Source organism: Bubalus kerabau, chromosome X (assembly GCF_029407905.1).
Source record: "Bubalus kerabau isolate K-KA32 ecotype Philippines breed swamp buffalo chromosome X, PCC_UOA_SB_1v2, whole genome shotgun sequence".
Classification (NCBI taxonomy): Eukaryota; Metazoa; Chordata; class Mammalia; order Artiodactyla; family Bovidae; genus Bubalus; species Bubalus kerabau.
The window spans coordinates 86,223,024-86,235,204 of record NC_073647.1 but is presented as its reverse complement, the minus strand read 5'-3'; the positions used below and the strand labels follow the sequence as shown (position 1 = coordinate 86,235,204).

The 12,181-nt window shown below is 36.8% G+C and overlaps 1 protein-coding gene across 13 annotated transcripts in view; it reads right to left on the bottom strand.

Moving 5' to 3' along the window:
- BRWD3 (bromodomain and WD repeat domain containing 3) overlaps nt 1-12,181 on the bottom strand; it is a 163,605-nt gene that overhangs the window by 135,765 nt on the left and 15,659 nt on the right. For 9 of the 13 annotated variants that reach the window (XM_055564908.1, XM_055564909.1, XM_055564913.1 and 6 more), the window contains one exon: nt 11,682-11,780. In XM_055564908.1, coding sequence (XP_055420883.1) covers nt 11,682-11,780 — 99 coding nt within the window. Of the gene's footprint in view, nt 1-1,413; nt 2,580-6,462; nt 7,821-8,237; nt 10,640-11,681; nt 11,781-12,181 lie in introns of those variants that run through there. The other 4 variants (XM_055564910.1, XM_055564912.1, XM_055564911.1 and 1 more) reach the window with 4 other exon arrangements.

Genomic DNA, 12,181 nt, shown 5'->3' with positions numbered 1-12,181 from the left:
GCAGAAGAAACTTCACTTCCAATAAAGATGAACAACACACTGAATTCTACTCCTCATATCACAGGAAATATCAATGGCGCTAAGAGTAATAATGTTTAACCAAAACAAGGTAACTACTCTGTGCAACCCTATGGACTGTAGCCTGCCAGGCTCCTCTGTCCATGGGCTTCTCCAGGCAACAACACTGGTGTGAGGTGCCATGTTCTCCCCCAGGGATCTTCCCGACCCAGGAATCAAACCCATGTCTCATACACCTCCTGCATTGGCAGGCAGGTCCTTTACCACAAGGGCCACCTGGGAAGCCTGGTAACTACTATATCTGCTAGGAAAAACACTGTATCTTCAACTTGGCATCAAGTTTGAGATAGCGGACTCTAATATGATGTCCTGATTATTTAACTTATATGCAGAGTACATCATGAGAAACGCTGGACTGGAAGAAGCACAAGCTGGAATCAAGATTGCTGGGAGAAATATTAATAACCTCAGATATGCAGATGACACCACCCTTATGGCATAAAGTGAACAGGAACTAAAAAGCCTCTTGATGAAAGTGAAAGAGGAGAGTGAAAAAGTTGGCTTAAAGCTCAACATTCAGAAAACAAAGATCATGGCATCCGGTCCCATCACTTCATGGGAAATAGATGAGGAAACAGTGGAAACAGTGTCAGACTTTATTTTTCTGGGCTCCAAAATCACTGCAGATAGTGATTGCAGCCATGAAATTAAAAGACGCTTACTCCTTGGAAGGAAAGTTATGACCAACCTAGAGAGCATATTCAAAAGCAGAGACATTACTTTGCCAACAAAGGTTCATCTAGTCAAGGCTATGGTTTTTCCTGTGGTCATGTATGTATGTGAGAGTTGGACTGTGAAGAAGGCTGAATGCCGAAGTATTGATGCTTTTGAACTGTGGTGTTGGAGAAGACTCTTGAGAGTCCCTTGGACTGCAAGGAGATCCAACCAGTCCATTCTAAAGGAGATCAGTCCTGGGTGTTCTTTGGAAGGACTGATGCGAAAGCTGAAACTCCAATACTTTGGCCACCTCATGCGAAGAGCTGACTCATTGGAAAAAACTCTGATGCTGGGAGGGATTGGGGGCAGGAGGAGAAGGGGACGACAGAGGATGAGATGGCTGGATGGCATCACCGACTCGATGGACATGAGTTTGGGTGAACTCCGGGAGTTGGTGATGGACAGGGAGGCCTGGAGTGCTGCAATTCATGGGGTCGCAAAGAGTTGGACACGACTGAGCGACTGAACTGAACTGAACTGAATATGGTGCCTATAGCATCAAGAAGAAATGGTTTAAAATCCAGCAAAACTCCGTAACAGTAAAGCAAAGTTGTGACCTTCTAGGAAATAGTAGCTATATATCTACCTCAAAGACAAACCTCAGGAATGTGGGGGTAGGGTAGAGGATGAAACAGGGAGAAGCCTGCTTTCAGCAAAAGCTTAAGACAATCAAAACAGTACCAGGCTCAGCCAATAACTGCTAACCAAATAAAAGACTTAAGGCTTTATACACACAAGGTAGAAAAGATTATTGTTCACAGATCAGGCTCCTTATACCAGACCCATCAACAACATCTTCAAGTACAATTTTTCAGAAAACAAGCCTTATTTCAAGAGGGCTAAAATATTCTTGGATTAGTCTTTTCTCTTTTATAAAAAAAGTCACATGATTAACATTTATAGTTATATATTTTAATTTTAATTAGAAAATAGAATAGCAGCATATATACCACTTTCTGATTGGTTAAAATGTAGTTCAACATATCAATCAGCTCCTGTAAACAGAGAGGACTATAACAAACCAAAAAAATACTCTGTCAAAAACATCAGACTTCCCTGGTTGTACAATGGATAAGAACCCACCTGCCAGTGGAGGTGACATGGGTTTGATCCTAGGACCAGGAAGGAAGATCCCACATGCCATGGTACAACTGTGCCAAAACTACTAAGCCCACAAAACTCTAGAGCCTGTGAACTACCCAAGTGCCACAGCTACTAAAGCCTGCACACTCTTGAGACCTGAGAGCTGCAACTACTGAAGCCCATGTGCTTAGAGCCTCTCCTTCACAACAAGAGAAGCCACCGCAATGAAAAGTCCATGCACTACAATGAAGAGTAGCCCCCACTCCTCGCAACTAGAGAAAGCCACATACAGCAACAGAGACCCAGCGCAATTAAAATAGATAAGTAATTTCAAAATGTATACGTAAAAAAAGAACATTGGAAATTGACTCATGAAATTCAGTGTTAACTCAAGATTTAAAATGACTAGTAGTGTTTTCTGTGTGAAGCTTGGCTTTGGATTTCCCAAAATAGCTCTGCATGCATGAGTGCCTACTAAGTCACTTCAGTAGAGTCCAACTCTTTTGTGACCCCATGGACTGTAGCCTGTCAGGCTCCTCTGTCCATGGAACTCTCCAGGCAAGAATACTGAAGTGGGTTGCATGACCTCCTCTAGAGTATCTTCCCAACTCAAAGATCGAATCCATGCCTCGTAGGTCTCCTGCATTGGCTGGTGGGTTCTTTACCACTAGAGCCAACTGGGAAGCAAATTAACATAAAGTCTAAAAAGAAGCCAGAAAAAAAAAAATGAGAAAATGAATTTTAATGAAATCTGAAAACTATAGTAGAAGCAAAACAGAACTATTTCTTTCATGGATTTGATGCTATTATGAATCAAATTAGGTCTCCGAAACCTTAATCACATAGAGTAACAGCTTTACAGTCTTTAAGGCTGAGGCCATTCCCACCCCCTTAACACCCATCCACAGTACAATTTAAATAAAACTAGTAAGTCCTAAGGCTATTGGTATTCATGGTCATTGAATGTCTTATTGCTAGATAATATTAAGATATGGCAAAGGAACAGTATTTCTAATTCCATTCAGCCTTTCTGAAAAGTTCACTTAATTTGAGGATAAATATTCTAAATCTTCATTTGACTATATTCTTCTAAACCATTTCATTTGATTTGGTTATTATACACAGACATTTTAGACTGCCTTTTCTTCCAACTAAACAAATCTATAACTGTTTACAGCTTCCCTTTGTGAACTATAAATATAAAATTCTATTTCTATAAGGTACTGAGTAAAATATATATAACAAGTACTAAAAGATCCTTTTAGAATACTTTGATGTATGTTGAAAGAAAAAGCGAAAGAAATGACAAAGAATGATGAGGAAAGGAAAAAACTGTCCATAACAGAATTAAACAGAAACTCTTTTTTCATTATACTTTACATGATCATACTAAGACAATAAAATCTATTTTCCTTCAAATAAAGCAAATAAAATTATTTGCCCTAATATTAATACGTTGATTCCAGAAATGAATACGAGGGGCTAGAAACTCACACAAGCTATAAAAAACCATAAAAATGCCTTTAAAAGGGATGCTTCCATTTCCATGTAACAGCAATTATAGTACTTCCATTCATTTAATATTTGGCGAGGACTCACAATGTAGAACATAAAAAAAGACTGAGTTTATATTCCACTTCTAATCACTTGCAGGTGTGACAGGAATTCCTTGCTCCTCTCCAGATATTTAAAAAAAGGGTAATAACTTTAGAAGCAACTTGCTTCATGCACAATTATCAAGCACAAAAAGGAGGAAGGTGAAGTGGAGGGAAGCAAGCAACAAACAGCCCGAAGAGTGATCCATGGGCAAGAGATAAAAACTACATAAAATCAGAGAGGAAGGATGACAAATATTTCTGGCAGAAACCCTGTCACCTCAGCCAAATAAGGCATAAAGTAGACTCCTTTCTTTCAATTTATATTTACATATTAACATGAGGCAGATTTCCCACCTCCAAGTGAATTCTGGCTTTAAGTGTGACATATAACCATACAATGGCCAATAAGTCAAGAGCCAATCAATGCTAAATGGAAGCTTATAAAAACAAATAAATATTAATTAGTGTCTATAGAGTGGATGAGCTCGATAAAGGACAGAAATGGTATGGACCTAACAGAAGCAGAAGATATTAAGAAGAGATGGCAAGAATACACAGAGGAACTGTACAAAAAAGATCTTCACGACCCAGATAATCACGATGGTGTGATCACTGACCTAGAGCCAGATATCCTGGAACGTGAAGTCAAGTGGGCCTTAGAAAGCATCACTATGAACAAAGCTAGTGGAGGTGATGGAATTTTAGTCGAGCTATTCCAAATCCTGAAAGATGATGCTGTGAAAGTGCTGCACTCAATATGCCAGCAAATTTGGAAAACTCAGCAGTGGCCACAGGACTGGAAAAGGTCAGTTTTCATTCCAATCCCAAAGAAAGGCAATGCCAAATAATGCTCAAACTGCCGCACAATTGCACTCATCTCACACGCTAGTAAAGTAATGCTCAAAATTCTCCAAGCCAGGCTTCAGCAATATGTGAACCGTGAACTTCCAGATGTTCAAACTGGTTTTAGAAAAGGCAGAGGAACCAGAGATCAAATAGTCAACATCAGCTGGATTACAGAAAAAGCAAGAGAGTTCCAGAAAAACATCTATTTCTGCTTTATTGACTATGCCAAAGCCTTTGACTGTGTGGATCATAATAAACTGTGGAAAATTCTGAAAGAGATGGGAATACCAGACCACCTGATCTGCCTCTTAAGAAATTTGTATGAAGGTCAGGAAGCAACAGTTAGAGCTGGGCATGGAACAACAGACTGGTTCCAAATAGGAAAAGGAGTTCGTCAAGGCTGTATATTGTCACCCTGTTTATTTAACTTATATGCAGAGTATATTATGAGAAACGCTGGGCTGGAAGAAACACAAGCTGGAATCAAGATTGCCGGGAGAAATATCAATAACCTCGGATATGCAGATGACACCACCCTTATGGCAGAAAGTGGAGAGGAACTAAAAAGCCTCTTGATGAAAGTGAAGGTGGAGAGTGAAAAAGTTGGCTTAAGGCTCAACATTCAGAAAAGGAAGATCACAGCATCCGGTCCCACCACTTCATGGGGAATGGATGGGGAAACAGTGGAGACAGTATCAGACTTTGTTTTCCTGGGCTCCAACATCACTACAGATGGTGACTGCAGCCATGAAAGTAAAAGACGCTTACTCCTTGGAAAGAAAGTTATGACCAACTTAGATAGCATATTCAAAAGCAGAGACATTACTTTGCCAATAAAGGTCCGGCTAGTCAAGGCTATGGTTTTTCCTTTGGTTATGTATGGATGTGAGAGTTGGACTGTGAAGAAGGCTGAGCACCGAAGAATTGATGCTTTTGAACTGTGGTGTTGGAGAAGACTCTTGAGGGTCCCTTGGACTGCAAGGAGATCCAACCAGTCCATTCTGAAGGAGATCAGCCCTGGGATTTCTTTGGAAGGAATGATGCTAAAGCTGAAACTCCAGTACTTTGGCCACCTCATGCGAAGAGTTGACTCATTGGAAAAGGCTCTGATGCTGGGAGGGATTGGGGGCAGGAGAAGGGGACGACAGAGGACGAGATGGCTGGATGGCATCACTGACTGGATGGACGTGAGTCTGAGTGAACTCCGGGAGTTGGTGATGGATAGGGAGGCCTGGCGTGCTGCGATTCATGGGGTCGCAAAGAGTCGGACACGACTGAGCGACTGATCTGATCTGATCTGATCTGAGCTGTGCAAGGTATAAATTACAAGCCTACTATGCAAATTATAGGACACCACTATATGTCAACTATACTAAAGATAAAAGGGGTAAAACAAAAAAAGGTTTAGAGTGTTACTGCATCATACTCTTCACTCAGTTTAGAAATACAAGAATGTACATTTGTTCCTTGGGTATTACATTAAGCCACAAACTAAAATGAACAAGCTATCTTGCTGCCATTTCTATAATTTTATGAAAACTGTTCAGATTGTGATAATTTGGACAATTTCTGAAATCTTTACCATTATGGGTAATAACTATAATACTAGTTCTTCCAAATACCCATTTTGAACAGACATGAAACAGATTTTTAAAATTATTTCTGTACTGAAAAACTAGCTCATAGTAGATTTGTGTTGATGTGAAATTATATTTTCAAATTTTAATGTGACCACTACACAGTTTCCAAGACAACTACTAATTTTTAAAGGGATAAAGAAGTAAAAATACATAGTGACTAGAGTGTAAGATCTCAAATAATACTACAAATATTAATTACATATGCCCCAAGATTTCTTTGAGTGGCATTAGGTATTAATACTGTTTTGAACAAAAAAGGACTCACAGACATAGGAAACTTATGAATACCTAAAGGGATAGTGGACAGGAAGGAAGAAAATTTAGGAGATTGGGATTAACCTATATACACTACTATTTATAAAATAGATTAAATAAGGATCTACTGTATAGCACAGGGAACTATATTCAGTATCTTAACCTATAATGGAAAAGAATCTGAGTAGATAAATATACATATAACTGAATCACTTTGCTACACACCTGAAACTAATACAACATTATAAATTAACTATACTTCAATTTTAAAAAAAGGTTAAAAAAGATTAAGACAGAGACTTAATATGAAAAAATACTATTTTTAATTCAGTTCAAGTTTCTTCCTCTGATTTAATTTGACACAAAGCAAAATCAACTTGATTAGTTAAGCATACAGCTAATGAGGTAGAATGACTGGAGCTTAATAATAATAATAATAATAATATAATATAATGTAAATATAGGCACTGTCCCTGCCCTAAAGGAATTTGGAAATTTACTCCTGGTACACTTAAGTCACATACATTTAAAGTACTACATTTGTTAGCCCGAAGAGTATGTGGGAAGTAACTCCCAAATTTCATTCCATGCTCCCTCCACTCCATTTCATTAAATTACTAAATAATGTTGCTAACTGCACAGAAGATGGAAACATTTGAATACATAATCCAATATAGTAGAGAGTCCAGATAAGGTCAAAATTTCTTGGATTTGGCCAAAGACAACTGTAAAACTCTGACTGGAAAAAAAAGTAGCACAATGTGATTTTTAAAGGGAATTACTAAACTCATAATAGGAAAAGTTAAAGTCAGCTTCTAAGTACAAAAATTGGAAACACTCCAGGTTAAGTATGTAGAGTGAATATTAGTCAATAGATTATTAGCAAATTATGCACCTATCCAGAGAGCTGCTTACTGGTTCCCACATAGGTCTAGATATGCACTGTCCATTAGCTATATGTGCTTACAGAATGTCAAATTACTTAAAATTTCACAAAATTAAAAACTTAGGGGCTTCCCTGGTGATACAGTGGTAAAAAATTCTCCCTCTAATGCAGGGGACACTGATTCTATACGTGGTCCAGGAAGATCCCACATGCTGCGGAGCAACTAAGCCCATGTGCTATAACTACTGAGCACTCTAGAGCCAGTGCTCCACAACAAGAGAAGCCACTGTAATGAGAAGCCTGCACATTGCAACTAGAGAAAAGCCCGCCAAAAAATAACTAAAATTAAAAAGAAAAACTTAGACCTCAGATACAATAGCCACATGTGACTAGTGGCTACTGTTTCAGATATCACAGGATAGAACATCTCCATTATCACTGAAAGTTCTATTGGATAGCACTATTCTACATAAAATGTCAGTTAAAATGAGTGCCAAGAAACGACTAGTAAAATTCTAACATTACTGAATAAAATTGTAAACGTGGGACATATCTATTTACAATAAAAATTCTAAAGAAAGTAGGAATACAAGGGAACATTCTCAACCTGATAAAGAGCATCTATAATCATACTTAACGGTGAGATTGCCCACTTTCCCTATAAGATCAGCAACAAGGCAAGGACATCCAGTTTCATTACTTCAATTCACCAGTGTACTTCAGGTATTAGCAGTTCAATGCAAAAAAAAAAAAAAAAAAAAAACACTATAAGGCAAACAAGATTAGAAAGGATAAAGTAAACCTGTTTTTACTTGCAGATAAAATGATCATCCATGTAGAGAATCCCAAAGAATCTCAAAAAACTAGAGGCTATTTGATGTAGTTAGTGGAATTGTGGATTTAGTGATATATATATACACACACACACACACACACATACATATATATGTATATTTTCTATTTACTGAAAACTGAAATTTTAAAATATAGAATTTAAAATATCATCAGAAACCCAGGAAATTCTTAGGGAAAAATTTCATCACAAAACATTGCTGTGAGAAATTTAAAAAGATCTAAATAAATGGAGAATTATACTATGTTCCTGGAATTGAAGTCTTAATGTTGCTAAGATATTAATTTTCCCAAAATTCATCTATAGCTTCAAAGTAATCCCAAACAAAATCTATGTCACTTTTTTTAAAAAGAAATTGATACTCTAATTCTAAAATTATACCTTGCTAGTAGAACACAGAATGAGACAGCTACTTTCAAAATAATTTGAGTGTCTTAAAGTTAAACACGCACTTACCATAGGATCCAATAATCCACTACCTAGCTATTTACCCAGAGAAATGAAAATAGATGTTCATGCAACAATGTGTACAAGTATATTTATAGGCCTTTATTCATAACAGCCAAAATACAGAACCCAAATGCCCATCAACTGATGAATGAACAAACATACATATATCCATACAACAGAATACAACTTGGTAAAATGATATGCATGAATCAGAAGAATTTGGTCTAACCAAAATCAAACAAGCACAAAAGGCTACATACTGCATAATTGCATTAAGATAACATTCTAAATAAGGCAAAAGTACAGTGATAGAGATTAGTGGTTTCTAGGGATTGAGGAATAGGGTACTGACTCTAAGGAGGCAGGAAAGAAATTTAAGGAGTGATACAAATGTTCCATATTTGTATTGTGCTAGTGGTGGTTATATAAATGTATACATTTGTCAAAACTCATTGAACTGCACATTTAAAAAGGCAGAACTTGGGAATTCCCTGGTGGTCCAGTGGTTAGGACTCAACTTTCACTGCCACCCAGGTTCAATCCCTGGTTGTGGAACTAAGATTCCACAAGCCTCATGGCAGGGACCAAAAGAAAAAAATGGGAGAACCTTTTTATGTGAATCATACATACACCGTAATGTACTTGACTTAAAAAAAATAAAAGTAATGTGGCTAATTCTCAATCTTCTGAGTGCTGTTACAAAGTATTGGTAACATCTGTTGGTTCTGGTTTGTTTTTCGGGCTGGGATTGAACCAGGACCTTGGCAGTGACAGCACAAAGTCCTGAACACTGGACTGTCAGGGAACACCCCATGAAATGGTTCAGAAATAAACGAAAGACAAGCAGTGTAATGTATGCCAGCCACATACTTCTCTGGGCTATGGATTTTTCTTCTGTAAATAGGGGTTTACAACCCAGTTTCCCAAATTTGTTACCAGGAAACTTTCAGAATGTTACAGAGAAAATGATTTCTACTGTCAAACTACTTAGCTAATGTTCTCCCAAAGATGATTCACAATGCATTTTAGTATATGAGCAGTCCTACATGTAGTCATTTTTTCCCATATTTTTTTAAACTCAGTGTTTTTCACATTTACTTGACCAAGATAAGAAATAATATTAATAAAAGATCTTTCTAGTGCTAAGATTCTTTTATAAAACCTTTAAGACTTACTTTCATGATTAAGCTTTATTTACATAGGGGAACTATAAAACTAACTGTTTTGGAAAACTATACCCCACCATGAGAAAACTATTTCAAAGGACAAATTTTAAAAGATCTTCTATTCATCTTATTTACTTTCCTAGTCAACTCCCTTGAGTTTTTATCAGGTTCTGAATTCTAAATATGTTGAACTTAAGTATCTTGACTAGTACATACTACATGAAAATATATCATATTTGAACTATCTCTATTCTAATAGCTCCTCCCCAAATAACATGGTAGATTTAAGAATGTGAAAGCATCAATGACAGGGACACTAAAATTCCTAAGCAATTAACATTATGATTAACAAAGTGATTAAATCAAATTATCTAAGTAATTTGACAGTAGAAATCACTTTCCCTGTGTAAAAAACCAACAAAAGTTCAAATGCATATGTGCAGTATTAGAATTTTTTAAAAGAAAATAAAAGAATAAAGAAATATTGAAAACCTAATACTCTAACGACTGCTCTTCAGCGCTTCACATGTGACCACTGAAGGAAGCATAAAGCATATAAACAATATTGATAGTGTGGCTAAAACTATTATATCATCTGAACATAAATAAATACATGAATAATAAAAGCTATCTCAATTTATTCAATCAATTATCAATAAAGCTTAAGGGAAAAGTGAACACCAGAAAAATTCTGGATGGTGAACAAACTACTCCGGAAAATGAAAAAAAGTGTTAAAAACACCATGTTAAATTAGACCAAACCTAGCAATGGCAACCCACTCCAGTATTCTTGCCTGGAAAATACCATGGACTGAGGAGCCAGGTTGGCTGCAGTCCATGGGGTCGCTAAGAGTCGGACACGACTGAGCGACTTCACTTTCACTTTTTACTTTCATGCATTGGAGAAGGAAATGGCAACACACTCCAGTGTTCTTGCCTGGAGAATCCCAGGGACGGGGGAGCCTGGTGGGCTGCCGTCTCTGGGGTCGCACAGAGTCAGACACAAATGAAGCGACTTAGCAGCAGTAGTCTACTTTTTCTGGTAAAATCCAGGCTATCAAAGAGTACTGTTGGCAATACAGATCAAAGAATCCAAAATTATCTTAACAATGCTTATGAATCTTTTATCAATGACTTCATCTAAATATTTTAATAATTATTTCTAGTCTAAATTTATTTAACCTCTTTGGGTAAATAAGTTCTACAAGCTAGTTATGTATTCTTATTTTTCAATTTGAATTTAAGGCATATTCTCTAGGCACTAGGCACTAAATAATTTAATTTTTCAGAAGAGTGAGAAAATAGGAAAACAGAGTGGCAGTTACTCATCTATCTGCTTGGTTCTATACAGTCTTTATAAATGGTTTTGTTAGCTAGATTTCTCAGGAACCACTACTAGCATTTCTTTATGATGTTTTGGCCAGAGATGACCCAGGATAATATGTAAAGGACATATGAATTTCAGTAAACTACATATGGGAAGGGTGATATTTCTTTCTTTTAATAAAGATAAAACTTATTACATCATTATAAGTTTGGCAAGCAAATATAAGAAAAATGTATTTTTATTTCCTTCTAAAATCTGTCTTTACATAGTTCCCTGTAAAATCTTTGAGCTTGGCACAGAAATATGTAAATACACTTCCATATGGCTAAAAACACCTGAAGTATATAAAAAAGGAAATGCTTCTGCTAAGAAAGAAAAAGACAGGAGAGGAGAGAAGTGGAGCAGGGAGGGGAGGATGGGGGAGGCAGAGAGGGGAGAGGAGAAAGGGGAATAGGGAGGGGAAGGGGAGAGGAGCAAAAAAGGAGGGGTCTTAGGGAGGGGAAGGAGAGGGGAGAGGAGGGAAAAAAGGGAGGAGGATGGGGGAGGGGAGGAGGGGAAGAAAGAAAATGAATTAAAAAAAGTCACCTTTTACAAAACTATGATTATATTTGCTTTAAGTAAAAATGCTTAAAAAAAATTCTGGACCAACCATGAAACACCTCAAAATGTAAGCAGTTCATTTACATTTCAAATTTAATTCTGGTACCTATTTTTGGCTTTGTAATGAGTTCAGGAAGGAACAAATCAAGAATGTGTTTATAACTCACATGGACATTACTCACCCACATTTGGAGGTTTCACATAATTTACAGGTAGTTCTGGAGGTCTGCCTCTATGTAGAGCTGCAAAAGCAGAGCCATTCCATAGTGTACTCTTACAGTCTATACAAAAAGATTCAAAAGTTAGTCAAGGCGTAGAATATTTTTTAAACTGTACTTCAGAGGCAAATGTCTATTTTCAATTTCATTTGTTGAAATACATTTATAACTATTAAAACCACAATAAGAAAATAACATATATATGTTTAAACATGCTATAATCTATATTATGACAGGTAAACACCAATGCCTTCATGTTATCATCAGGATATTTTATTTTCTGTGCTGATCTAGAATCAAAGCTCTTATTATACATATATTTGAGTCTTATGTAAATATGTCATGGATTAATAAGGTTTTAAGTTTATATTGGTCCCCTTCTGGATCTTTAGGCTTACACATGTCTACTCATATAAAACTGTATAAGCAAGGAAATGAATACAGCACAAGTATGCCAGGTAAAG